At 32.9% G+C, this 13,383-nt stretch overlaps 1 protein-coding gene across 2 annotated transcripts; it reads right to left on the reverse strand.

The window, feature by feature from the left end:
• Nucleotides 1-1,394: 1,394 nt before the first annotated feature.
• Nucleotides 1,395-10,740, reverse strand: LOC107961699 (uncharacterized). 2 transcript variants are annotated; one of them, XM_041112457.1, is made up of 9 exons: nt 10,277-10,740; nt 9,437-9,600; nt 9,286-9,338; nt 9,125-9,203; nt 3,290-3,383; nt 3,090-3,166; nt 2,398-2,514; nt 2,191-2,271; nt 1,395-1,681 (listed from the first exon to the last, which is right to left on the reverse strand). In XM_041112457.1, exons 2-9 carry the CDS (start codon nt 9,437-9,439, stop codon nt 1,625-1,627), a joined length of 561 nt encoding a protein of 186 aa, XP_040968391.1. In that variant the 5' UTR covers nt 9,440-9,600; nt 10,277-10,740; the 3' UTR covers nt 1,395-1,624. The 2 variants fall into 2 exon arrangements, with proteins under 2 accessions (XP_040968391.1, XP_040968392.1); XM_041112458.1 differs by having other exon boundaries at nt 2,412-2,514; nt 10,277-10,713.
• Between the last annotated feature and the right edge of the window lie 2,643 nt (nt 10,741-13,383).

Raw genomic sequence — 13,383 nt, forward strand, 5'->3', positions numbered from 1 at the left:
TTAACTCAAACTTTGGAAAAATTACACTTTTGCCCTTAAACTTTTGCATATTTACACTTTTGCCCCTAGGCTCGAGAATTAAACTTCATCCCTTATTCTTATGTTTTATGACATGATGATCACTTTTCCCTTCTATGGCAACATCAAATTCTCACTCTAACATATACTTATGACTATTAGGTATTTTAACCGATTAAGCCTTTTTGCTCGTTTTCACTTAAAACCGAGTAGCACAAGTTGTCTAACATAACTTAAAACCTCATATTGTATCATAAAACAACAGAATACACAAATTTTACCTATGGTTATTTTTCCAAATATGAACCCTAGGTTGAATTATTGCTAGCATAAGCTAAATCAAGTTTCCGGGACTCTAAAAACGTAAAGAACTTGAAAAACGGGGTTAGAACGGACTTACAATTGAGCTTGGGAAGCTTGAAAACCCTAGCCATGGAGTCTCCCTTGTTATACACGTCCATGGTGAAGAAGATGAGCAAAATTGGCTTTTAATTTTGTATTTTAATTCATTTTACCCCTAAATGACCAAACTACCCTTACTACTAAACTTTTCAAAATTTCCATCCATGTCCAATTTTTGTCCATAACTTAGAAATTGGTCAAATTGCTATTTAACACCTCCTAATTAATATTTCAAATCAATTTCATACTAGAAACTTCTAGAATGCAAGTTTTGCAACTTATTCAATTTAGTCCCTAACTTCGAATTAAGCACTTTATGTATAGAATTTCTTCCCGAAATTTTCACACAATCATGCAATCATATCATAGACCTTAAAATAATCGTATAATAATTATTTATATCTCAGATTTTGTGGCCCCGAAACCTCTGTTCCAACTAGACCCAATTTTGGGCTATTACAGTGGCACCAAATCTTTAACGCAAACATAATAGCAGCTAACTTCAAATCATGCCACTACAGGAGAATAGACTTTTAGCGGCATTTTTTTTGTCCTTTAGCGACGTTTTTAAGCGCCGCTAGAACTATTAGTGGCGTTTTCACAAGCGTCGCAAAAAACGCCGCTATAGCAAAATTCACAAAATTTTGTAGCATTTATTTAAAAAACGCCGCTAAAGACCATAACTTTTAGTGGCGTTTGCGAAAAAGCGCCACTAAAAGTCATGGTCTTTAGCGACGCTTTTTCGCAAACGCCGCTAAAAATTATAAAATTAAAAAAAATTAAATTAAATAATATTTATTTTCAATGATAAATATTTTATATTTTATTTTTAAAATTTGAACTTTAAACTATACACAATTTTTAAAAAATCATTTATATGTAACTCAACAGAAATTATGTTCAAAGATTCGTTGTCACTAAACAAAAGAAAATGATTTACACAAATAAAAGACAAGAGAAAATGACGTATCTAATGAGCAAACTATTTTATAAGCAATCAGAAAGAATAGTATAGGAAATTCTTAGTATTCTACTTGAAGTAAGTACCGAAAAATATAAAGAGGAAGAGAATGAGTACAAAGAAGCATCTTTAAGTTGAACCATTCTTGATGTCAGGTTCCTTGCCTGTCTCAGGGAGAAAACACCTGCACACAACAAGGACATGATGTCCCTTTCTCCATTTGACTTAATCACCCACATTCTCTCATACCCTTTCTGCCAACAACAATTGTTCAAGTTCTTCTCTTCTTCTCTCCAATTCCTGCATATAAAAGCCTATGAGATAATTCGTTCACGGCTGTGATACTTTCACAATATTGGCCAGAAATACCCTACAAATCAATACCATATTGCAAAATCTCCAATATTCTTATCATGTTAAGGTGTTTATTGATAAATTTCTTAAGAGAAATGTTAACCAATGCCATGAAATTAATGCATCACATTTTTCTTGAATTCAGTTAAAGTAAGCAATGTATTAAATGTTAGAAAATATCCTTAAAATGAACCATTCAAGACTCCTGAAAGGTTGTGGGTTCAATATCTTAACAACAATCACTTCTAACGCACGACAAGAATGGGTTCTTACAGTTCATTTGTCAACTTAAGAACACTTGATTATAATGTGGCAGGAGAGGTTTGAATATAAAAAAGAAGCATTCAGAGTATGACTAGAACTCCAATTGATCAAACAAAAGAATACATAAATAAGAAATCATCAAGGCAAGATGTAGACCAAAAGGCTAGCTTTGAACAACTCTCATAGCTTACCTCCAGATCTTGAACTGCTTGTTCCCTTGTAATTTCCTTTTGCTGGCAAGAACGTTTGAGAAAGCCAATGCATAAGATTCCCTAACAAATTATTATTAGTACAATCAAGGAGTAAACATAAACTCAACTCAAAATCACAGTTCTGAAGCCTTTGCTCAATTCCACCCCAAATTATATTTTATCAAGACATGAAAGTGAATGATAAACCTCAAACATCTCACTCTTTATTTTTCTTGAAGTAAACATATCCAGCATCACATTAGACACATTTTCATATTTTGCCCTGGCAAGTTCAAATTTTCCCTCTTTGAAGAGTCGGTTACCCTGCAGACAAATGGTTAAATATTCAAATTAATAGACTTACAGCACAACAAAACAAAAGACTAAACAACTAATGTGCATCACCACAACAGCTTGCAAGCATACACATGGAGACTGGTCTAATAACTTTTTTCGGATTGATGTCTAAGTTAATTTTCAATCTAAACCGTTTCAAACAATATTAGCTAAAATATTTTTTTTTATTATTGTATTAATGCAAAAATCTTACCATTTTTAAGATATTAAACTTTTCCATTAGAAAAGTTGGATTTGAAATCATAATTCTTTATTTCTAAAAAATGTACACTCAACAGGATAAATGCAAACCGACAGGCATGGGTCATTCCCAAGAAATGAAAATTTACATTTTATTCCTTTTAAAAATTAGGCCCTCCAATTAAAAAAATAATTGCTCAATTTTTTAAAATAAAATAAAATCATAAATTAATACATGAAATTCTTTTTTATATCAACTGGAAATGAGAGTCAAATAGATTCCATCACACATCTAGTTATAAAAACCTTTTAACATTTATAAACTCCACAAAAATGATTCTTTATTTAATTCCCTAAATTACCTGTCCTCGCCTGGGTTGATAACAGTATCGTCGATGAACCTTTGGATTACATTCATGAATTTTTCGCCATTTTCTCTCTGGCTTGTAAGCAATTCAAGAACACGAAAAAGGTAATTGGTTTTCCAACAAGAACTGATTCAAGTACACAAATGTCAGCAAATCGTTTTTAATAAACATTTTACCATTATCATCATCATTACCGTAACGCATGTAAACTGCTTGTAAAATTACGCAGCCGTCAACGAAGAACATCCAAGCTAGTTCCTTGTTATCGTCGCTATAATTCTCTAATTCCTGTGGATCATCTATCATAGAAATTATAGAAATATGCAATTATAGAAATATATCCATCATCTAGATATCCATCCTCAATGATACGAGTCACAAAAGCCCAAATTCTTGAAGGCGAGGCCCAATAAGAAGATTCCAAGCCCAATCAAGAAATCCACCCATACTTAGTTGAAAATCAGGCCAAATTGTCAAAGTGGCCCAAGTTGTAAAGTTTTATTTTTATTTATTTATTTATTTATTTTATTTAGTTTAAATTTTTATATTCAGTCCAAGAGTCCCAAATAAAAGACCCTTGGCCGAATTTCCATATTAAAATAATTAGGAGTTTTTTTTAGTTTTAGTTTTAGTGTTCTAATTAAATTAGGAAAACATTTGAAAGGCCTATTTATATGGCTTGGCCAGCCACCCTACATGACATTACAATTACATTGAAAATTTCAGATTTGATTTGAGTGAAAATTCTCTTTGAGTTCTTGAAGGATTTTCTCTTGAGTTTTCTTTAGAAGTTGTTTTAACAATCTTTTTGATTGTGGGAGCCATCTTCAACCTTCTTCTTGCCATTGATATTCTTTGGAGGGGAGATTAGAGCCGTTTGAAGGGAGTTGTGAGATCTTTCGAGATTTCAAGGCTTCTTAGGACTTATCTTTTAATTTCTTACTGTCAATTCTTTCTTTATTTCTACTTGTGCTGAATCATTATCTAATCTATTTTCTGTTCTTATTGTGTTTTCAGCCTTTTTCTATCTTAAGGAATCAGCCCAAAAATCCCCAATTTCTAGGGTTTTTCCATACTCGTTTTGGGTGAAATTAGATTGTCGAAATTTGGGGAAAACTATCTTGGTGTTCAATTGGGCAGAATCACAATCTCCTTGAGGGTTTCAAGAACCCTAACACTTATTTCTATTCTCAATTTGATTCTTTGCTGATTTGGGGATTTTATTTCAGATCTGAAAATTCAAAAATCTAATCTTTTAATTTTCTGTTTCGTTTCAGATCTAATTGTTTAGGGTTTTCGTAGGAGTTTCTCGTGACTTGACAACTCGATCTTGGTCCGCGCGCAACCCCGTATCATTTGGTATCAGATTTTGGGCGTTTTGGGTGTTCTTGGTTGATTTCTAAACTGATCTCTATTTTTTAAAGCATAAACGGCAGTTTTACCCAGAAAAATTGTTTAAAAAAAATTCATTTGAGTGGGTAAACATTGTCCGATTGATCTGAAATTTTACATACATATTTTTGGCACTGTTATTGAATATACAAAAATATTTCCCGCAAAAAAATTAGTCGAAAAAGTCAAAAAATTGAAAAAAGACGAAATCCAATAAAAAATTAAAAAAATATTCAGCGGGTTGAATTTGGTGCCCAAATTTTTCAGATAAAAAATTCAATATTTGAAGACATTCCAGATTTAATTTTGTGATTTTTGGAGATCGGGAACACCTCGAACGAAGTTGTCAAGTTACTCCGCAGTTTTTCGGGTTTTCTGTTTTCAGCAATTTTTATTGATTCTTAGCTGTAGGTTTTCATTTGTTTACCTTTATTCTTCCTTTACATTATCTAACACCTTCTTGTTTCTTGTGTTAGTAGGATTTAAACGTGTGCACAACTTCTTCCTCGGTGCAACACGAATCAATTGGTGTCTCGTCAGTTTTTGGCATCCTAGTGCAAATTAGGATTCTTTGGTAGTTTGGTTCACACTCTCTAATTGGTTGATATAAACTCTGATAAAGAACTCACAAGATTGAATTCGACCTCATTGAGAATTTGATTTTTTCTTTTTGAGTGATTAACGGTGAGGTTTGATAACTTTTATTTTTGAGTGTTGAGTGTTTTGCAGGTTTTAAAAAAAATGTCTACAGGTGATAATACTAGTGACATATTTAAAAAATTCCAACAACAGTTGGACGAACAGGCTGCTGCACTTCGAGCGTTGACTGCTACTATCAATGAGGTGCGGTTGAATCAAGAGCCTCAATATCGAGATCAAATTAAAGACGATGTGGATAACCAGCCTCCTGCTCATAGGCGCGCTCCTCGGCGTGTCCCTAGAACTGATTATGATCTTCATGATCGTGGACAACCCTCTTTGGCAAAACCAAAGAGCGAGCAGCAACGAGAACATCTCTTTCATACTCGCTGCCATGTACAAGGTAAGCTTTGTAGAGTTATTATTGATGGTGAAAGTTGCTCGAACGTAGCCAGCACGACGATGGTGGAAAAGCTTTGCTTAACCACTACCAAGCATCCACGACCTTATCAACTACAAGGGCTTAGCAACGAAAGCCAATTTAAGGTCACTCAACAAGTGCGCATCGCCTTTTCTATCGGTAAATATCAAGACGAAGTCGTGTGCGACGTAGTACCTATTCAAGCCTGCCATTTATTGCTAGGAGAACCATGGCAACTGGATCGAAAAGTCACTCACGATGGTCGTACCAATAGGTATTCCTTCAAGCATCAAGGAAAGAAACTTACCTTAGTGCCGCTCACTTCGGAACAAGTCCATGAGGACCAAATCAAACTGAGAAATTCTGTTAAAACAAGTGAGGAAAAAGAAAAAAAGAATGAAAAAGAGCAAAAAGAGATTGAGAGTGAAAAGGAATGTGAAACAGAAAAGAAATTTGAAAAAGAAGTTGAAGAAAGAAGAGAAAATGAGTTAGAAAAAGAAACAAAAGAAAAAGACGAGGAAAGGCTAGTAAGGAATGTTTCCACTAACCAAGATATGAATTTTTCTTGTGTTGCTACTTTTCAGGTTCTTGAAAGATCGAAAGATAACTTTCAACTTCAATACCTCTCAAATGAAAGACGCTTTCATACGATCAACTTAGGCAAAGATGAAATCACACTACATGATCCCGAAGGTAAGCGAGGTAAGGAAATTTTAGAAACCGAGTCCAGTGCAGATTTAAAAATTATTGATAAAACTTTTGGTGACTTAGTTCTTAAAAGATCCCCTCATTTTGATCCGATTAATTGTTACTCTTCGATTGTGGTTGATAAAGTCATTACGAAAAGAAGCGTGATTTGTTATTCTCTTGATTTACCTTGTGTAAAATCCTCGAATTCGTCCAAATCTGTTTTGGAGAATAAGGTAACGAAATTTTCCAAATTTGTTTTCAATTTATATTCGTGCCTTAAACAGTTTATGTGGTTGTACATGAAGTTTGAGTTCCATTTGACAAAGGTTAACTCAACAACGGAGATTCGACTACACTATGCCCCGATGAGCGAAGGTTTGTTTTAAATGAAAAAGGTAAAATCGACCCTTATTCTTCTGCTTATCGAGGTAAGATGCTTGAAACCTTTGAAACACTTTTGTACTCCTCGAATAGTGATAAAGATCATGTTGATGAACACTTAGATCGAAACGTGCTTGACTGTCCTATTTTATTTATTGATGATCTATCTGTTTTGATGGTTGATAAAAAGATTCTTGTTTTTGATAATGCATGTGTGAGTGAATCTATAGACCGTCGATTAATGCATGGTATGATTATGCAACTCTGTGAACCATGTGAATCTTTTCAAATACCTACTTGTGACGATTATGTTTACCATTTGATTTATTACTCGCAATTTATTCATGGTTTGTGGGAACAATGTGAGACGACTGAATGCCTTAAAACATGTCCATCTTTGTTTCAAATATTTGACGAGGCAGTGGTGAGTAAATTAGATTGTTTGCATGGTAATCTGAATCTGTCCATTCACTTGCGTTATACCTGTTCTATTATGCATATAATTGGACTACAAGCTTGTTTGTGTTGCTATTTACTATTTCATGGCTATTCTTTTCAGTGGACTCAATTGCCATTACTCCCGTTCGATAGAGGAAAGTCGAGTTCATTTGATTTTTCAGATTCGAGGACGAATCTTTTTGAGGAAGGGGGGAATGATACGAGTCACAAAAGCCCAAATTCTTGAAGGCGAGGCCCAATAAGAAGATTCCAAGCCCAATCAAGAAATCCACCCATACTTAGTTGAAAATCAGGCCAAATTGTCAAAGTGGCCCAAGTTGTAAAGTTTTATTTTTATTTATTTATTTATTTATTTTATTTAGTTTAAATTTTTATATTCAGTCCAAGAGTCCCAAATAAAAGACCCTTGGCCGAATTTCCATATTAAAATAATTAGGAGTTTTTTTTAGTTTTAGTTTTAGTGTTCTAATTAAATTAGGAAAACATTTGAAAGGCCTATTTATATGGCTTGGCCAGCCACCCTACATGACATTACAATTACATTGAAAATTTCAGATTTGGTTTGAGTGAAAATTCTCTTTGAGTTCTTGAAGGATTTTCTCTTGAATTTTCTTTAGAAGTTGTTTTAACAATCTTTTTGATTGTGGGAGCCATCTTCAACCTTCTTCTTGCCATTGATATTCTTTGGAGGGGAGATTAGAGCCGTTTGAAGGGAGTTGTGAGATCTTTCGAGATTTCAAGGCTTCTTAGGACTTATCTTTTAATTTCTTACTGTCAATTCTTTCTTTATTTCTACTTATGCTGAATCATTATCTAATCTATTTTCTGTTCTTATTGTGTTTTCAGCCTTTTTCTATCTTAAGGAATCAGCCCAAAAATCCCCAATTTCTAGGGTTTTTCCATACTCGTTTTGGGTGAAATTAGATTGTCGAAATTTGGGGAAAACTATCTTGGTGTTCAATTGGGCAGAATCACAATCTCCTTGAGGGTTTCAAGAACCCTAACACTTATTTCTATTCTCAATTTGATTCTTTGCTGATTTGAGGATTTTATTTCAGATCTAAAAATTCAAAAATCTAATCTTTTAATTTTCTGTTTCGTTTCAGATCTAATTGTTTAGGGTTTTCGTAGGAGTTTCTCGTGACTTGACAACTCGATCTTGGTCCGCGCGCAACCCCGTATCACTCAAACTCTCCTTTTATTCATTGATTATCACAACACATTACATACACTCAAAAACATTTTCAACCCCAGTTCATACCCAGATCAAGGAAAACCATAAACAGGTCTAAAAACATTCAATCTATAAACACAACCAATCAGATCAAACAAAAATCTCAATATAGCAACAATTTTTTTTCTCAATCCCATATTATATAAGCTAACAAACATTACTCTTAACACCATAAATAGATCCAATCAGCAGGTTATTAGTAAATAATAATGAACACTATTAACAGCAAAAATAATGAAGAAAAATACCTGCACTTGTTAACGAAAATAATGTAATGTGAAACCCAAATCTGTTAACTACAAAATTGCAGGAAAAGAGAAAACAACTTAATATTTCGGTTAATTTGGTTGGTTTTCGTTAACGAAACAAAATTAACCTTCAACATTTTTTCAATGGATAATTCTACATATCCGATGCAGTAGTCGGCAAAATATAGACTACAAAACATAGAGAAGGAAAACAAATGCATGCATGATTCAGATCATATTTATAAAATTGAATTATTTGTTTCTAAATTAGTGAAATAAATTATCATTTAAATAATTAATCTTTTTTCAAAACAAGATGTGAGCTGCACTTTAATTGATATTTACAAAATAAAAAATGAATAAATAAACACAATAAATAACAAAAGAAATAGTTTCAATTTGAAATTAGAAAGGAACTAGTTATGTTGCTATTTGCTTCAGGAAGTGCTGCAGCAGACAATGACAAAATCAAGAAGAGCATCCCAAGTGTTCTATTATTTGTCAAATTCTGAAAATAACTGGTTGCATGCTTGTCTCTAATTCACTATCTGATCGAACTACTTGCCTGTGATGAGGTAATAATAGTAATACCCAAATCTTTTGCCAGTATATAAAGTTGCTCCTCGACATTGACACTCGTGGCACTGCCATTGGAAGAATACCAAGGTAAATTAGACAACTAGTTACTGGTTTTTTAAAAAGAATGCATAGTGATTAGTTACATACTTTGTACACACGTCAAGGATACCAAATTTAGGCGTGTGGAAGAACAACCTTGCCTGGTAAAACAGAAAGTTTGATATCAAAATAACAGAACTCTGTCGGGAATGAAAAGTAAAATATTTTAGTCTAAAGTGTGGAAGTTAGCTTAACTCACCATGCCTAATCCCTGCTGTTCTCCGAGCGATAAGATGTCTTCCCAATTGAGATTAGCATCCCAACCACCTTCCTCCCATTATAAAAGATAATTCAATCTAACATTTTCAAGAATGGTTTTCAAACGTGCATCAAGAACGCAGGCACTGTCCACTGGCTTTTTACCTGAAATTTTACATGTTCAGAATTCCCAAAACCATAGACAGTTTCAGTACATTGTTTTCCAAGAGGTCATTGAAGAAATAAACTTTTACCTTTGACACCATCACACAATAAATTATTTGTCATTCTACCACGCTTTCTAAACTGTTATGGTATTCTTAATGAATAGTGAAGGGAGACCAGATAAAATCTCATGTGAACCGCCAAGATCAAAATTTGAGCATTTCAGTCTTAATTATAGTCTATGTCCCTTGATAAACTCATCCCCAGAGAAAAAATGCAAATGTCAGTTGCCAAAATTCCAGATAATTTTGTTCTCTTTTGTAACACGAAAACTTAATGTAGTTATATATATCTAATTTTTGGGGAAAAGGAAGACCAAAATGTTAATTGATGAAAATTGTATATATTAAAAGGGAAAAAGAAAAATGACTTCAATCTTTACTGACTGTTAAAGTTGTATATTGAGGGAAAAGGCTCAGTTTCTTCTTGTAGCAAATTATTAATGTCACTAGACAATTTACACATTGAAGTGGTACCTCTTTCTTTACAAAATTGAAGACGAAGATAAACAAGAAATTAAATAATTTATATTAGAATAAAATGAATTAAGATTTGAATATAGATTTAAAAAGTTATTTTTCAAAATGAAATAAAATGAAAAAAGGGAAGAGCGTACGGATTTGCGGTGTAGAGAATCAGCGAGGGCGAAATCCCGAACAGCCACTCACCAGATCCTCATCATCTTTCTTCTTTTGGTCCTCAGCCGTACAGATCTTGGGGGGATTCGAAGCAGCTGCAGGACGGCTTCAGCATATGAGATCGAAAGACATGATTCCCTTCCCCCCCCCTCCCCGATAGAAGCAAAAGGAAGAGGCTAGGGTTTTAATTGAATGTTGAAAAGGAAATTGGAACAGTCAAATTGCTCACTGCGTCTCTTCCGTTGGTTGAGATTAAAGGTGGGTAGGCATGAAATCTTCAAGAGAGAAACTTTATGAGAAGGGGATTTTGATCGGTGAAACCAAAGGGAATAGAATCAGGGTTTTTAGCAGCGCAAAATTTGAGATATAGGGGAGTGGCTGAAAATAAAAAAGACGCGGTTTAGATGGAAAGTGTATCGCAACTTTTTGTGGCGTTTTCATAAAAATGCCACTATAACTTAATTTTTTAAACGCCACTATTGTTCAATGTTATTTTTTTATTTTAATATATTTTTTCCTATTTTTTTCTTTTAAAATTTTTGTGTTGAGATTATTATTTTTTAGAATTTTTATTTTTTTAAATTTTGAATATTGATCTTTTTAACTGAAATATTGACTCAAATATTAAATATTAAAATTTTAAGTTTTTAAGTTTTTAAGTTTTAGTTTTTAATTTTTAAATTTTTAATTTTTTTGAAGATTTTTATCATTTTTAAATTAACATATAAAATACAAAATGAAACTTTAATAGAAATAAAATGGAAACGATGAATTAAAAAAATACAAAATGACAAAGCAATACAAATATTATTCTTTTAAGTATAAATACATCAATATATTTTTATATTGAATATATAAATATAAAATGATGTTATATCAATAATTGTGTTAATAATTTACAAGAACTGGATCAAATTAAAGTTCATGCATGTATACAATTGCACACTAAACCATTGTTCATGTATGCTTTTGGGATTTAACCCATTTTGATATTTTTTTTTAAAAAAAATAATTTATATTTATCTTAATTAGATTTATATTATAAAAAAATCCAAGATACACAAGTAATTCACCATATTTACCCCTAAACACTAAAAATTAAACCCAAATCCTAAATCACAAACCCTAAATCCTAGACCATGAACATATATATATACTTAATATCCATATGAAATTTATTTTTTAGATTTTAGGGTTTACAGTTTAAGAGTTTGTTATTTATGGTTTATAGTTTAGGGTTTGGGATTTACGATCTATAGTTTATGGGTTTAGACGTTAGTTTTCAGGTTTAGGGTTTAAGGGTTGGGGTTTAGTGGTTGGAGTTTTAAGAGTTTATGATTTGAGATTTAGGGTTTGGTGTTTAAAGAGTTATTGATTAGTGTTTATAGTTTTAGGGGTTTATGATTAGAGATTTAGGGTTTGAGGGTTAAAAGGTTGTTGATTTAAGGGGTTAGGGGTTAAGGGTTAGGGTTTAGAAAAAGCCATAACATTGATTGTAACAGCTTCGTAACTTAATTAAATGAAAACTTCTAATTAAATAGTTTGGTTATCAAAGTGTAACTTTTCATAATTAAGTAACTAAAATGAAATTAACTTTCCCATAGCTAAGTGAATGGTGTAGTTAATTTATATTGTTTATAAAGTCAGTTTTAGATATGATCAAAATAAAATCGAATTCAAAATAAAAATAAGACCTTATTTAATTTGTTATAATTTGGTCCTATCCAAAATAGATAATTACCTATCCATATCAATTTGTTACTTTTTTTATTTATTTTTCAATAAATAATTTGTTATAATTTTAAAATATTACAATTAATATTATCTCTTTTATAATTTTATAAGAGATTATTTAATATATAAATTAAAATACGCTAATTAATCTAAACCCTAAACCTCAATCTATAAAAACTGAGCAATAGCGGCGTATTTCTAGAAGCGCCGCTAAAAACTGAGCAATAGTGGCGTTTTAACAAAAGCGCCGCTAAAATCTCGATCTATAGTGGCGTTTTTCCAAAAGCGCCGCTAAAACCTGTTTCTATAGTGGCGTTTTCCCAAAAGCGCCGCTAAAAAACTGAGCAATAGCGGCGTTTTTCCAAAGGCGCCGCTAAAACCTCGACCTATAGTGGCGTTTTTCCAAATGCGCCGCTAAAAACTGAGCAATAGTGGTGTTTTTCCAAAAGCGCCACTAAAACCTCAATCTATAGCGGCGTTTTGCCAAAAGCGTTGCTATTGCTCAGTTTTTCGCGGCGTTTGGACCAAAAACGCCACTATTGCTTAGTTTTTAGCGACGTTTGGACCAAAAACGCCACTATTGCTCAGTTTTTTATGGCGTTCTCAATCAAACACCGCTAATGTATAATATTTGTGGCGTTTTTTGTCCAAACGCCACTAAAAACACCGCTAAAGCCCTATTTTCCTGTAGTGTGCGTTGGGTAATTCTTTTCATGTTGTTTCAACTGTCTCGATGCATAAGCTATAACTTTGCCTTCTTGCATCAAAACACAACCCAGACCATTCAACGATGCATCATTAAACACTACAAACTTTTTACCCGATTCTAGCTGTACTAACACTAAAGCTTCGGTCAAAAGATCTTTTAGCTAATCAAAACTTTTCTGACATTTTTCAGACCATTCAAACCTTACATATTTCTAAAGCAATCTCGTCAATGGAGTCGCAATCATCGAAAAGCCTTTCACAAATCGTCTATAATAACATGCAAGTCCTATGAAGCTACGGACTTTTGATACATTTCCTAGAGGCTTCCAACCTATAATCGCAGATATCTTACTCGAATCGACTTAAATACCTGATGCTGACACAATATTCCCCATAAAACCAACCTCACACAACTAGAATTCACATTTACTGAACTTTGCATGTATTTGCTTCTCACGTAAAGTCTGCAATACAATTCCCAATTGCTCGGCATGCACTGTTTCATCTCACGGATATATCAATATGTCACCAATAAATACAACAACAAATCTATCTAAGTACGGTCTGAAAATTTGATTCATTAAATCCATGAAGACAGCAGGTGCATTCGTTAGTCCAAAAGGCATAACTAAGAATTCATAAT

Source organism: Gossypium hirsutum, chromosome A05, assembly GCF_007990345.1.
Source record: "Gossypium hirsutum isolate 1008001.06 chromosome A05, Gossypium_hirsutum_v2.1, whole genome shotgun sequence".
NCBI classification, from domain to species: domain Eukaryota; kingdom Viridiplantae; phylum Streptophyta; class Magnoliopsida; order Malvales; family Malvaceae; genus Gossypium; species Gossypium hirsutum.